Genomic DNA, 16,014 nt, shown 5'->3' on the forward strand with positions numbered 1-16,014 from the left:
CAATGTGATGCCAGTACAAGTAACCCTGTTGCCTTCTACTGTCAACAACTCAGTACGTTGACAGTGAAATATCGAGGTCAGTCAAGCACATCAGCTACACACTACACATATGCTGACATGGCAGCATGTATGTAGCGTGTGCTGTATGTCCAAAATAAAGGAACAGTCCAACCCTTTGACTTTACCCTATGACCTTTACCTCTGAACGATTGTTTTCGAAACTGAGTATCTTCACCCATTTTTATTTCTCAATTCTTTCACCAGTTTTGGTTAAAATCGGGTAAAATCTGTTTTCGCTGACATTGCTTCTTACCTGTGACCTATAACCTTATTAAGCGACAAATTAGTTATCTGCTCTTTAGATGTTAAATATTATACCAAATTTGTTGCAAGTCCACGCAATAGTTTTTCCAAGATCTTGCTTACAGGAAGTACAATAACTAAACAAGTACCTTCGTGCTTTCATGCGTGGGAATTAGAGACAGATGACCCGATCAATACCCGCATTTTCTCCTCTGACATTTTCTTTTTTTCTTACTACTGCAATTCATCGTAAACTGCTGACGTCAATGGCTTTTATTATTTTCATTCTTGGAACTTCCAAACTACCAGCTTCATTTAGGAAAGAGACAGCACGTACTGGATAGTTTATGAAGTTAAAAATATCTTAGTTATGAGCTTCTCCTTTTGGCAGTGTTTTTAAAGCAGATTAAAATCGTCTGGATTAAGCATGAATGGCATCACTGGGCTTAAGTAATATAGGGTTAACCTATATATATTATTGTGCATAGTACTTATAAAACAGAACACACTGACTCGATAAGAATTTGTATTTATTTGATTGCTAGGATTTATCTCACCGTCCATAATATAATGCTAAAAGTACACCATCTAAGACTCAGTTCTAAGTTCTAAGACTCAGTTCTTACATCTCAGTTCTAAGACTCAGTTCTTACACCTATCAACCCGACAAAATCTTCCACAGGTATACCCACTAATGTTTAATAATATTCAGCTTAATCCTGCATCATCCTTGAACATGCTTGGGGTTTCATTTACTCGGGACTTATCTTGGAAAGATCATATTACATCTCTTGTAAAAGCTGCTTCCAAGAGATTGGGTGTGCTAAGCCGACTCCGCTCTTTCTTTACCCCTGCACAATTGTTGACTCTATACAGGGGTTTTATCCGCCCCTGTGTGGAGTACAACTCTCATGTGTGGGGAGGCTCCCCACATACAGCTCTTCTCAATAGGGTGGAGTCAAAGGCTTTTCGTCTCATTAACTCTCCTCCTCTTACTGACTCCCTTCAACCTCTGTCTCTTCGCCGCACTGTTGCATCTTTATCTCTTTTCTATCGTTACTTTAATGGTCACTGCTCCTCTGAACTGTCTGCTTGCATTCCTCCACCTCTACGACGGGAGCGTAGCACCCGTCTGGCAGCAAACTCTCATCCTTTTTCTGTCCAACTCTCTAATGCAAGAGTTAACCGTTACTCCCAGTCTTTCATTTATGCAACAGGTCAGCTCTGGAACTGTCTCCCTCTGTCTGTATTTCCTGCTGCCTATGATCTCCAGTCTTTCAAACGCAGTGTGTCCAGGCATCTCAAAATGATCGGATCTTGAATTTGGCTCTATATTGTATTTTGTTTTTCTCTTGGAGGGAACTGTTACTGCGGGTTCTTGGCCTTTGGTTCCTTCTTCCTCGCATAAAAAAAAAAAAAAAAAAAAAACGCAGCGAAAAGGTTATCTATCGCATCAGTAATTAGGGGGCCGAAGAGTGATGTAAAAGAGAGAGAGAGAGAGATGAAGATAATGATAAGGGAACTATTAATCTTTTCACTGTTATTGTCGCTTTTACAGTAAGAATAACTTTTTTTCACCTATGGCAAATTTGCGGCCGGACATTTTTACTCGTATAATATACCGTGTATCTATCTATCTATCTATCTATATATATATAGATATATATATATATATATATATATATATATATATATAAAATTGACCTTAAATGCCATCTAACATACGTTTTAACCGCTTCTCGTCCCGGGCTGGCTGTTGTTGGTAATGTGAATAGTGCCACTCCAATATTTATGGCAATTAGTGCGGTGGAGTTAGTGGCATATGTGGCGGTGCGGGGGTGTGTTGATGGTACGCAGAAAATGAGCCGAATATATATATAACCCACTGGATCCCAGGGGTGCTGGGCGAGGCATGGCGCTGCGAGGGCACTTAGTGTACCGCCCTCCGCCTATCGGCTCATAGTCGCGAAGCTCATAGGTCCCTACCCGGAGGTTCCCTTGAAAAATCCCAGTTCTGTCCAATACTCTGGACACCGGGCTCCAATGGGATATCTGTCTATCTATTTATCTATCTATCTATCTATATATGACTACACTGAGTGACAAGCGAAATGGTTTCCTGTACACCAGGAAACCATTTACTAAGCTGGGTGGTGACCATAGAACCAAATTAGGGTGCCTGGTGTTTTAGTAGGTAATTAAGGCTCTCCAGTCGGATTGAGCCTTTTTAGGTTTATATCCAAGGGATGGTTGGGGTTTATTGCTCACGTAATGCCACTCAGGGATGAGTGAGGCCTGTCACTGTCATCTTAAATGTCAGGACCAACTTGTCTAGCCCGGGGCTCCTGCGCTTCTCATGGGGCAACATAGAATTAGATGATGGATAGATCTCTCTCTCTCTCTCTCTCTCTCTCTCTCTCTCTCTCTCTCTCTCTCTCTGTATATCTATATATATATATATATATATATATATATATATATATATATATATATAAATAAATATATATATAAATTATAGCTGTACCTCATCTATTCGTGTTTGTTTACATGAACAACATTCTGTATCACAGTGGTTTCCAACCTTTTCTAATTCTCGTCCCTCCTCACTGAATGACACGTTCCCTGCGCCCCCCTTCCTCAAATACTGTATTTTATTGGCATAGTTGGCATATGTCAATAAATATCATAGATTCTAAATCTTTGAAATTGTTTATATATTCAGATAACTAGATTTTTTATTCATATCTGAAATATTTTCTCCATATTTAGAAATTACTGAATTCCACCATAATTCATAGTTTTCAAACATAATTACCCTCTTTATCAAGCCTTCGCCCCCCCCCCCCTGGCAGCCCTTCGTGCTCCCCGCAGGTTGGAAACCAGTGCTGTATCACATACTTTTTGTGCTGAAATTTAGATACGGTATGTCTTCGGAGATGAGCCGGCAGAAAACAGTTTCCTGGGTATAGTTACCAAATGAGAGCATACCAAATTTTCAATAATTTCTCCAATTCTTTCTTTGGTTTTCAATAGCATAACATTTATTTATGTATGCTTGCGCTATCAAGAACACAATATTTACCGTACATAAGGAGAGTATCACGTTAACTGCCGTTATGATGATATACTTCCTTGAATGTTAGTTAAAAATATCATCACTATCATCATTGTCCCGGTACTCTTTACCACTTAATGATAAAGTGAGGTAAGATACAGAAATAAGATAATAGATAGCACAAAATGACGGAACTATAATAGAATACCCAGCGACCACGACCACACAATCATCTACAGATATTCAAGTTATCGTAGCCCGGTCTCAGTCTCACCGGCTTAATTATCTGCACACATTTTGCTTTGCATTTTTCTATGTAACCTAGATGGAGTTCAGACACACCTGTTAACAGAGTCAGTCCATTCACTGTCACCTTTAAAAAGAGATTCAAGCCTTTGTCATGTGTTTCTCTGAACATAACCTCATACAACAAATTCGATCCTCTGTAAGTTTCATAATTTAGCCTCCTCAGCTTCCATACCTCATTACCTCAGAAGCCCTTTTAGAATATCCATTCATCTTGAATTTGGCCTTCCATGCCTCCTCTCATTTTCATATTCATTCACAAGTACCCGTTTCACCACATTTCTTCTTGGATAATCTCGATATCCTTTCAATATTTAGCCCTATATTTTACAAGTTTCCTGTTTTGGTCAGAACAAATATAGTTGTAAAGACGGGTACCGTGGATTTTGGACCTCCTCACTCAACCTGGGGGTGAAGCTTGAGACCTTTTTGCCCTAAAGTCCACCGTGTTAGTCACGCGACAAGAGTCACAAACACAGTGGGAAGGAAACTTTTAAATCGCCAGTTCCAGTCATGCACATCACATCTTTAATCATTTTGTGTCAGACACTGCAATAACAGGAAACTTTCGTTCAAAACCGTACATTTTTATTACTGGACAATAGGAGATCAGCAACCACACAGAAGCAGAAAAGAAAAAGAAAGAAAAAGAAAGCCCCAGAACTGTCCAAGAAATTTGGAAGATATCAAAGAAGCATCTAAATCCCTTCACATAGCAGTATTAAGTGTGATGTAGCCTTCATGTCTGGCTGGTAATGGCTGTTTTGCATCACATTAAGTCTACGTATCTGTAAAGTTATAATAGACCTATTCTTTTCCAGGCGGTGACCTTGCCCTTCGAACGCTTGTTGTCGAAACTGAATGACATATCTGTATTTTATCTCTACCCTTCTATAAACCGGAACAAAATTGTTTAAAATGACCTTGCCTTTGACTCTGACCTTTGAGCTACTGCTCTCAAAATCGTTTCTCTATTTTTTTTTTTTTTTCAGTCAAAACCGAATAAAATCGAAGTATAGGATCGAACATACAACCATGTCCTGGGGCCTTAATCTTTGCCTGATTGTTATAAAATCGAATGTCTCCATCATTGACATATCTTGAACCTTTTCACTAAGGTGGGTCTAATTCGGATAAAAACTCTCAAGTTTGCCTTACCATGAAACATTAAATTACGGTACAACCCATTCTCAAGAACGGTAGACATCCCTTGGTTAACACTCATTCCTTCCACCAAGTTTGACAGAAATCACATCAAACTGGATTATTTTGTTCACGCAGACTCACATGGCTCGAACTTTGATATTACCTTGTGACCTTGATCTTTGCCTGATTGTTTTCACAAAATCCCTGCCTTACCCTGAATACTTGCACCAGGTTTGGTCTTAAAAAAAAAAAAAATAAAATAATAATGTTTAAACTGACCTTGCACTTTGACTTTGACTTTTGACATAGTCTTAAAACATTAGACTGACCTCTTTGCTGGTCCTTAACCCTTCAATAAAATTTCTTTGAAATCGGATCACAACTTATTATGTTCACACAGACTCACATGGGATGAAATTTGGGCTTGCCCTGTGAAGAAGTGGATTCACATGGAGGGTAGGCTAACGATGCTAAGGCCCCAACATATAAAAATAAATAGATAAGTAAATATCGGTTTGGCTTAAGAACACGCCATGCATAATGGAGCAATACAAATCTGCCAACTTTAGTGTAAGTAAATGGAAAATACAATGACAGCAGTATATTCTCTGTTATGTGTTGATTACATTTTAATACATGGAAAATAGAATGGCGTCTCTTCTGTACTGTTGTGACTGTATGTATGTATGTATGTATGTATGTATGTACGATATATATGTAAAAGGACTTCTAAGCAAAATGTGTCGCAGGTCCCGAGTACTCACTGTCCCCCACCTGGCCTTGTGGCCTTGATTTTTTAATGCTATGAGAATCGAACTCCACTGTCCTTGATTTTCCTTCAGTCTTTCCACTAAGTAAGGTCTATAGCCATTTGCATAAAACTGTTTAAGATGATCCTGCCTTGTAACCTTGACCTTTGACTGAACGTTCTCAGAACTGAATATCTTCATCCTTACTTTATCCCAAGCCTTTCCACCTGGTTTGGTCTCAGTCGAATAAAATTTGTTGATGTTGACCTTGCCATGTAACCTTTGATCTACTGTGTTCAAGGAAAACACGTTAACTCGGTGGCTGATCCTTCACCCTATTGCCAAGCTTGATCCTAAATAGGTATTTTGTTCAGAGATCGACCTTTGACCTTACCCTGTTTTTTTTTTTTCTGGCTTAATCCCTTAACTTATCCTTACTATTTCCACCAAGTTTGGCAAAAATCTGATCAGTGCGGAGTTATACTCTGAAACACACACACACACACACACACACACACAGCTGACGCTACAATACCCCCCTTGAGCTTCCAGTGCACCCGAGTATGAAAACAGCAATAGTAACAAGGGGAAGAAGACCCAAACGAACCTAAGTTAAAATAGCAGTAAATCATCAAACTTTTCTTTTAACTATGCTAACAATAATAACGTATTTCATGAGACATTAATACATACGAGTAATTAATACCTAAATACTGGTAACTACGAATATTCACAACGACCAACCGGATGCATTCATAATATTGCTCTAATGATTAATATACTAACTTAGCTGATCGTGGAGAAGACATACATACAGCTGCACACAACAGTTCTTTGGAACAGGAACACAGCTTGAAAGCAGATAACTATCGTGGTACTGCACATCGTTTCGATCTACAAGCCTCTACATGTATTGTTCGAGTTGCTATGACTTCGCTCAGCTGAGCGAAATGCTGTACAATACCAAAATAACCTTCCTCTTGTAAGGTGTTCTCTTAGCAAGTTTCGGAATTCCTGACTAGTAATATTTTCAAAACATTCCGAAAATGGCTCCTAAATGATCAGAACCCTAGTATTCGATGGTAACTGTAGCAAGTGTTGAAAAAAATATAAATAAAGTGATGATTATATATCACGGCTCCATATTAAACAGGTTTTCCCAGAAAAGTGTACCAAACATCAAGGGGTGAGTCTTGAGCGAATTTTTAGTAATAAAAACTACATTAATGTGGATTCAATTCTCAGTTGGTATATCTCTATTAATGATAACCGTATAAGTAAATTATGAGGGACACTTTACCCATAAGGCCATCAGTAACTTTATCTCCGTAGAGGCTGATAATAGCGGCTGAGAATTTGGTCCGCATTGGTATAAAATATTTTGCTCAAAATTAGCCATTGAATAATTTGGCACACTGTTACAAGTACATCTAATGGGAGAAGGGACTGCTCCTCACCGCACAAGGGTCAACTGCGCAGAGCTATCCAGCGACATCCACAGCAAATACAAATCACAGCTCAGTATGGAGGATAATCTCAAACTTGCTATCCCCAGCGTCACATTGAGGAGGGAGGTGTTATATATATATATATATATATATATATATATATATATATATATATATATATATATAAAGGCTCATTCATATAACTAATGCAGGTGAATTACTTCTGGTAAATCTGCGTGTAAATTTGTATGAGAGACTCTCAGAATAATCAAACATTTTATAGCTTCGATCCAGTGCAGTAGGTCAGTTGTGTGTGTGTGTGTGTGTGTGTGTGTGTGCTGAGGGAGAGGGAAGGAGGGAGTGGGAAACAGAACCGTTGGTAGGGTGGGGGTCGCGAGTCTTGCCAACGTTATTTGGTGGGTCATGGCCATGAAAGTTTGAGAATCACTGAACTAAGTAACGTTTGTTAGCCAAGGATGGATTGCATGTCATTTTTATGGGAGAAATAAACATGATAGCCAGTGAGAGATGCAGTTTATGTATCGGGTATGTAAAATATTGTATACTAATCTTCAGTGTGATCGAGCGGGGGTGTTGCCCGGCCAGCGTGGGCAACACCCCCTGCATCAGCCAGTGACTCTCTCATTGTCAGGTGAAATGAAGTATTCTATTCCAGCTAATGCCAGACTTCTTCCTTGTATGAATCACCACCAGGCCTATTATTTTCTTCTTAGCAGACAAGCAAAAAACTACTTCAGAGCAGGTGTTTCCCTCGCATATGATTCACGAGCAGTATGCATAAAACCTTATAAACCTCCTAGGAGCCGGAAGCAGGTCTTAAATTTCTTGAGGAGGTATTATGCCGTAATAGGAATGCATAAAACCTCCCACCGAGTGAAGAGGACTCATATATCTGAGGAACAGAAGGGGCAATACGCGTAAAACCTTCTAAGCCTCCTAAGAGCCAGAAGCAAGTCTTAAATTTCTTAAGAGGAGGCACTAAACCATAACAGTATTGCATAAAACTTCCAACCGAGTTAAGAGGACTCTTAAGTATGTAGAATACTAGAACAACCGACCTCTCCTAAAATGTTTAGGACCTACTCTTAGTGACCATGATGGAACATCAACAGTGATGCCAATGCAGCTTCAAGGAAGTAAAAAATATGCTTGAATTATATGATAACCATGAACTCCGCAAAAGGCACGGGTTTTTCCTTGCAGAATCGTTATTTGTAATGAATTTCATCAAAGAAGCCATAACTAATTGCTCTACATCCAGTAACAAAGGCCTCTCCATGGAGTAAGTGACGTTGACATTAAGGTACCTAAATCAAGTAAAATTCAACATTAGGAAGTTATTGGTGATTTTGGGCCTACAGAACCAACCATTAGCAAAGCCATAACTCAAACAGTACATTCATTATCAAAACCAAACATTGTGAAACAACTTATCCGCTTCCCTATACATCCAAGGGAAACACAAAGGAATCAAGCAGAATTCAAGGACATACTGCAGCAGGTTTTCTTGGGGTAAACGGTGTGGTAAACGGGATCCACAAAACAATAACTTGACCCAAGGATTTCGAAATGAGTATGGGAACAGGAAAAAGCTTTCACTGCATTAACTCAGTGGCCTCAAGTGGTTAGCACAGCTAACTACCCAGTGTTAATCTGTAACCTATATACAAGTATGAACTTCTCAGAATTATTTTAGTTACTACGTCCCATTTTCTGTCAGTCTCAAGTTACAACCAGTTTTACAGAAATCGTGTATGGGGATATAATTTTAAAGATTTCAAATCTTGATTGATTTAAATATTTATTGTTGTAAATGAAAACCTGAATATCAGTTGTTAGTTGGAGTGTCCCATCTGTCGCTAAACTTGTATTTGAAGCAAAGTACATATTATTAATTGCAAACTGGACTGGAACTACGCATGATGCCCACATATTGCATGCGAGTGGACTGCATGTGCTCCTGGAAAGAGATTCAGTACCTGCTAGATATCTCCTACTGGGGAACTCCGGATTTACATGCAAACGATGATCTCCATTGGTGCAACCATGCAAAGCATGGATGTTCAAATTAAGATGATGTTATTGTTTTCACTTGGTCAGTCTGCGGTCACCTAGAAATCCATATCCCATTGGCTCCCAGAGTTCCGGTGAGGGATTTTGGTGGAAGGGTGCTAGGCGTACCGCCCTCCCCCTGTCGGCTCATAGTCGCGAAGCTCATAGGTCTCTTCCCCGGGGTTCCCTTCCCTGTTAAATTTTGAAAATACCCAGTTCCGTCCTCTAGTGAGGACAATGGGCGCTAATGGAATATACAGGTATTTGGAAAATATACATTCTTTTGAAATGATTTATGGACAGACTTTTTTTTGTGGTATGAAATACTATTTTTTGTGATTAAAATATTTTAATGATATATCTTTTATGTTAATATAATAATTTTCCACCAGACGAATAGGCTATCTGTTGCAGAATCATGACCCCTTGGCGCCTTTTAAAAACGAGGCCGTAAATCTTGCAGTTCCTTGTTAAGAGGGTACATATGTGCCATTATGCATCACTCGTAAGTCTAGCTCCCAGAAGGGAGGGATTGATGAGTAACTTTAGGCGGCGCTCCTACAGAGGTTTATGCATACCACCCCAGATGTGTACAGTACATAAAGTATGAAATGAGATGTAGGGATTTCATTATTGTGCTGAAGGAAAGTTTTTTTTTTTTTTTTTGCAAGGAATTTTAAGTCCGTCTTTGTGTGTAATCTAAGAGGAGTTAACATCATGGTTGTTACAAATAACATCTTACAGGCGAATCATCTGTTGAATGTTAAATACAATATAGTGAGTTGCAATACGCTTTTGATTCCTGTAGTATACTTTTTTTACATTTATTCCTGGGTTTGTTATGTATTTCCTGAATTTTGTATGTTCACTCAGTACTGCCAATAAATTCTCTTCTTACCATTGGCTTCCTACTCCTTTTCCGTCCCTTCGCCTCCATTCTGCTATCTTATACTTAGTCGTTCCAGGCCTTTTAGTCTACCATCTCCTTTCGTCCTCTCAATTCTCTCATCCTCTCCACCATCTCTTCATCCCTTTGTCTCTACCTCCAACTGATTTTGGCTGGTTAACTAATTATGAAGAGGGTTGGAGTCTTGCATCATTAGTACACAGGTCAAGATCTGTCCAATTCATACACTGTATGATAGTGGATATAATTATGACGATGATAATGATAAGTTTGTAGCTCATCACTGATGTACCTTTCTTTACAATATCAAGTAAAACGAGTTCGATTCTTCAAACTCTTCAGTGTTCACCAGCAGTGTATTTAGGGACCTGAATATAAATGTTCTTTTGAGTGTCGTATTTCAGGGGATGAGTTACAATACGCTGGTGGCTGTGCTGTCTTTGCACATTCCCCAGAAGCCTACAACAGAGTCTCACCATCGTTTCGAAGATATGCCATGCAATGGGGCTCCGAATAAATGCCAATAAAACAGAAATAATATATCGGAAGAACAACCCAGTAGATAAACGGCGAAAATGTAAAACAGGTGTGAGAGTGTGCTTACAGATAAACATAATATTGATGCAGAAGTCCTTGGAAGAATCAACCAGTCCTCAGCCTCTTTTGGACGTCTCAGATCCAAAGTTTATGAAAACAACTTGAGATTCGAGTCGAAGGTATTAGGATATACGTCTGTATGTCTCTCCACCCTCTTGCACGATGCTGAATCCTAGACTAATTGCCAGCATCACATCAAACAGCCTGATTGATTTCTCATTCGATGCTTATATTGCATTCTAGGCTCACATGGGAGGATGAAGTCCCTCATTCACAAATTTATCCTCCAGCAAGCAAAGTCAACCACACAGAAACCATCCTGGCTAAAGAAACAACTGAAACGGGTCGGACACGTGTCTGCATGCCTGAGCACCGCTCTCCACGCCAGGTTCTCTATGGCCAACTCCCTGCAGCACATCGCAGTGTGGGAGGTCAGAAGACGAGATATAAAGATCATACAAGGACAACTCTGAGGAAATGCAACATCATACCAAAAGGTTCGGAAACCAATGCCTCTGTGAGAAAACGATGGTGATCCCCCCGTGGCAAAGGAACCATTCATCTCAAAGGAGCTCAGAATCTGGCCAGAGAAGAGCACAAACAACGGAGGCACAATCAAAGCAGAGTTCTCCCAGCAAAGCCGGACCTGACATACCGCCTGTGGGGCAAAGTTTGTGGATCCATGTTTGGTCTGCTAAGCCACACACGTTGGCACCAAAAACAATGAAAAACCCACGATTGTAGTGAGTATAGAAGCCACTGTCTACTGAAGAACAGATTAAGAATGTGTGTGTGTGTGTGTGTGTGTGTGTGTGTGTGTGTGTGTGTGTGTGTGCGTGCGTGCGTGTTTTAAGGCTTTTTTCGTGAAATAGTGATAATGGAAATATGTCCTTAGGTGCCAAGGAATGACACCGCATCAAGAGGTTACATTTCTCTGCTAAAAAATGAAACACACACACACACACACACTCACACACACACACACACACACACACACACACACACACACACACTCACACACACACACACACACACACACACACACACACACACACACACACACACACACACACACACACACACACACACACACACACACACACACACACACACACACACACACACACACACACACACACACACACACACACCATATTTTGCAGTCTAGTTTGTGCGGAAAGAAATAGAAAGAACACTCCGCTAAATGACGGGAATATTTGTCACTCTCAGACCTTAATGCTCCGAGTCTATCTTTTCCCCTTTCCTGGCCCTGGTAAATTGCTCCCATCAACACCCCCATTCACATCACGACTTGCACGCAAATCTCGCGCCTCACACGCACCGCTCACAGATATGGTTTTCACTGCACATTCATCATCATCATCATCATCATCATCATCACATTTCGGCTCTTTAGAATTGGGTGGGTAGGATCCAGTAACGAGAAAAAACAACTGTCCAGATTAGGAAGACTCTTATCAGTGCCTTGTGATGGTTGGCAACACCTCAGTTTCCCCATTAATGAAGCTTAGACAATCTGGGCTCCAACCCACTACTGGAATATTAATAATGCAGACTGTATAAGCGGATTTTGCTCTAACCACCTTCATTATTGGTAATTGGCCCTTTGAATCTTAAATTTCGTGTGGATGAAAATAATTGCTTGGGCGTAGCGTAATTACGTCTTTAGCTACTAATGTGGTAAGATACTGATTTGGTACTTGTTCCTCCTCGTTGTATGAAAGCGTTTCTCTTAACTGGATTGAGTCGTATGGTTATGGATTGGATAATACCCGTAAATGCCCCCATAACGGCTAACGAACTCAGTGAGACATAGTAATCGTCCCTAGATTTGTTCCCGAAGATGAAATCGTGTGCCTTAGTAGGGATGACAGTTTTCCCGTTCGTTCCTCTGCCTGCCTGTCTGTTTGCCGTCTTGCGGCTGCAATTAGGGATGGATTTTGCCGATTGATGTTGTCACAGTTTTTTTTAAAATATCACGGGGTTTTTATAATAAATGCTAAATATTATTTAATTGATAATAATATTCAATAATATTAAAGAGCAGGGACAATGATTGTCTTGCTAAATCAAGCAACGATTCTCTAAGAACGAGAATTTATAAACTTTCTCGACAGTACACAGCAGAGACTAATCACTCAATTGCTGTTTATTAGTACTGTAGCCTCTGGAGAAAGTTACTTCACCCCTGACAATAAATAACTAATACTAACAATAGTATCAGGTTCTTGCTGATGCTTAACTCCTGGGAGGCACAACGGATTTTAAGTTTAATACACAAGACTGGCCTAAGTACCAGTTATGAAAGGCAAACGTTTATGCAAGCTAGGAGCTATAAGAGAAATAAGCTTAACTGTGGAGAAATGAAACAAGAGTTTACATTACATTAAGCTCAAGCAAAAGAACTGTTAAATTTATTGATTACAAAAATAAATTTAACGTTACAATTCAAAATCAAATTAATGAGATCGCACTCACTCATACAAGAGCTAAATTCTTACATCTAGGAAAAACACCATAACTAAACTCTTAAGAGTAGAAAAACGAAAAGAAATACTGGTCGATGAATGCTGTGTATCACCACTAAGGTGGGAGCACTGGGGAACCGTGGTCTAGTGGAGTTTGGGTGCTAGCTGACCTCTCTCTACTCTCCACTGCTGGAGCACAGGACCTCTCTCCGTCACAACAAACACTCGACTAAGTCAGTCGTGGGAAAGAAAAGGGGAGCAATAAGCCGCATTTTTTAACGGACAAGGCAAGCAGGGGCGAACAATAAAGAAACAATAGTATCGCTCAGTAGAGCACTTAGTGACGTGCATTAAATCGGTCACTTTTGAAACAGTGATGAATGTTTTGAAAAGTATACCACCGAAGTGGGGAGAGAAACAGTTAACTGAGCGATACACAGTGAGTTTTCCACTAATAGTTCGTGTTTTTCACAAAAGGGAAATGTCACGAATTTGATTCGTGACATTACGCCCCTACAAAATTAAATTTTTTCCCTATGGGAAAAAATTTGTGTATATATATATATATATATATATATATATATATATATATATATATATATATATGTACACATCCTAACTCAGTCACACAAGATTCACACTGTGGTGTGTGTGCTATCCTGCTACAGGAGAAAGTCGCAGTCGCCAGTGAGCGAAAAAACCTCGTATTTACATTAATAGAAGCAAGCTTGAGGGAAAAACTCCGTGACGACGGTGAAAATCCTGTACTCAGGTCAAAATGAGCGAAAATTCGCTACATTTACACTGACAACTAATTGTTGTGTAGCGTGGTGTATGTAATACACGGTGTAGGTGTGACAGTTGTAGTGTAACTGTACCTACGTGTAAAATGACAGTAAATAATATGGTGACGACGAAGGCAGAGAAGAGGCGGCAGCGTGCGGCAGACGATCAGCTGGCCCGCACAGCAAAACTGCTACACCCATTGCTGTACCTGCAAAACCAATTAAGGTGGAGCATCAAAAGTGTCAATGAGACAAAATTCTTATTAAGTTACAATTACTCTCTCTGCCTAGCAATCAGTACATGCTACGAAAAGTATGCTCTGGCTGAAAAATACAAGTGACAGCCTAAGCTTTGTACATTCGAGGTCGCCATTAATTATAGCACACGATTACTGTCAGCAAGTTGAGAATCCTTGTGCAAACTCGGGTCTTCCATAGCCTCGAACTGCACACGGGTCCTCAACCTGTGCCTTAACCTACAGTACTTATATTAATATCGGGAAGCTGAGAATCCTTGTGCAAACTCGGGTCTTCCATAGCCTCAAGTCGCCTCTGCGGAGTTCTCACTTCCCCCTTAACCTACAGTACTTATATTAGTATTGGGGAGCTGAGAATCCTTGTGCAAACTCGGGTCTTCCATAGCCTCGAGTCGCCTCTGCGGAGTTCTCTCTCGATCTTCCCCCTTAACCTACAGTACTTATATTAATATAGGGGAGCTGAGAATCCTTGTGCAAACTTGGGTCTTCCATAGCCTCGAGTCGCCTCTGCGGAGTTCTCTCTCGAACTTCCCCCTTAACTTACAGTGCTTATATTAGTATCAGGGAGCTGAGAATCCTTGTGCAAACTCGGGTCTTCCATAGCCTCGAGTCTCCTCTGCGGAGTTCTCTCTCAACTTCCCCCTTAACCTACGGTACATAATATGTATGTACAGGCCCTGGACATACTGTGTCCTGTGGGGCCAATGGGCGAGACGTCAGGTCTGCACCCACTTCACCACTACCCTGTCTCTCAACTGTCTCAGAGATTACAGGTGTGGTTAAGAACGGCACAGGAAGGACATGTCCCTGATTAGTGGTGTTACTTTGACACACACTGCAGGAACGGACAAAACTATCTATGTCTCGTCCCATCCCTGGCCAGAAAAAGTCAGCTCGGATATAGCCCTGGGTCTTCCTTTTGCCCATGTGACCTCCTGAGGCTGAACAATGACCCCATTGTAACACTGCTAGGCGGTACTTGGCGGGAACGACAAACTGCAGTCGAACCTCGCCCTCGGGTGTTCGTGACTCACGGTAGAGCCGTCCTTGTTTGCGAAGGAACTTGGCTCGACCTCCCCGTGAATACTTAATCACTCGACCCTTTTGTTTGTTCCGCACGGTAACAAGTGTCGGGTCAGAATGTTGTTCTTGTACAACAAGTTGACTACACATCAGATCTTGCGGGGATTCAATGATCACTGGGGTGACACAGTCTGGAGCCTCAACCATGTGTGTTACCGCAGCAGCCGAAGTCTGAGTAGCATCATGTTCGGTGCAACTATCCTTGACTCCGGAAATGTTGCCGATGATGAGGTCAAATAGAGGTTCTGGCATGACAACTGCAAGTGTCGTACCAGTATAAAATGGAGATGCCACCTGGATACATGCCTCAGGGAACAATCTCACTGATCCATCAATAAGGTTTGCATGGATCTGTCGACCTGTATACTGCTCAGGCCGAACTAAAATCTGCTTGACATAGCAACCTGAGGAACCATTATCTCTCAGGACCTTCACAAGAATGACTCCCACAAACCCTGGCTGAACAAGGAAAGTACTGTCACCTGTGGGAGGGCCTGTGGAGGAAGCAGCTAGCCCCTCATGAGGCTGCTGAATTGATGCGGCAAACATTGTGCCTTGTGAATTATATTGGGAAGATGGAACATTGGCCATCTGTGGAGGGGGGTTCACTGTCACTGAGGGACTAGTGAACTGTGGGGAAGTACCCCTACTGGTAGGGACGTGACCACCGTGCTGCTGCTGAGGAATGAAGGCTGCATTCGCTTCCTGCCTCTTTTGAGCTGGTGGTGAAAAAGTTTGTCCCGATGGTCGGTTGCGTGGCTGATACTGCTGCTGGTTAGGGTACTTGTTGTACCTCTTCCACTCAGGTTTCTGAGT

The 16,014-nt window shown here is 40.9% G+C and overlaps 1 protein-coding gene across 1 annotated transcript in view; it reads left to right on the forward strand.

Annotated features, from left to right (window-relative positions):
- The window catches only part of LOC145412368 (uncharacterized), a 417,977-nt gene that overhangs the window by 48,502 nt on the left and 353,461 nt on the right, over positions 1 to 16,014 (forward strand). Inside the window, exon 3 of the mRNA XM_080282257.1 lies at positions 10,828 to 11,015. Within this exon, the coding sequence (XP_080138383.1) occupies positions 10,828 to 11,015 (188 nt within the window). The remainder of the gene's footprint in view (positions 1 to 10,827; positions 11,016 to 16,014) is intronic.

Source organism: Coenobita brevimanus, chromosome 93, assembly GCF_032717465.1.
Source record: "Coenobita brevimanus isolate Jiangsu-jjx chromosome 93, ASM3271746v2, whole genome shotgun sequence".
NCBI lineage: Eukaryota > Metazoa > Arthropoda > Malacostraca > Decapoda > Coenobitidae > Coenobita > Coenobita brevimanus.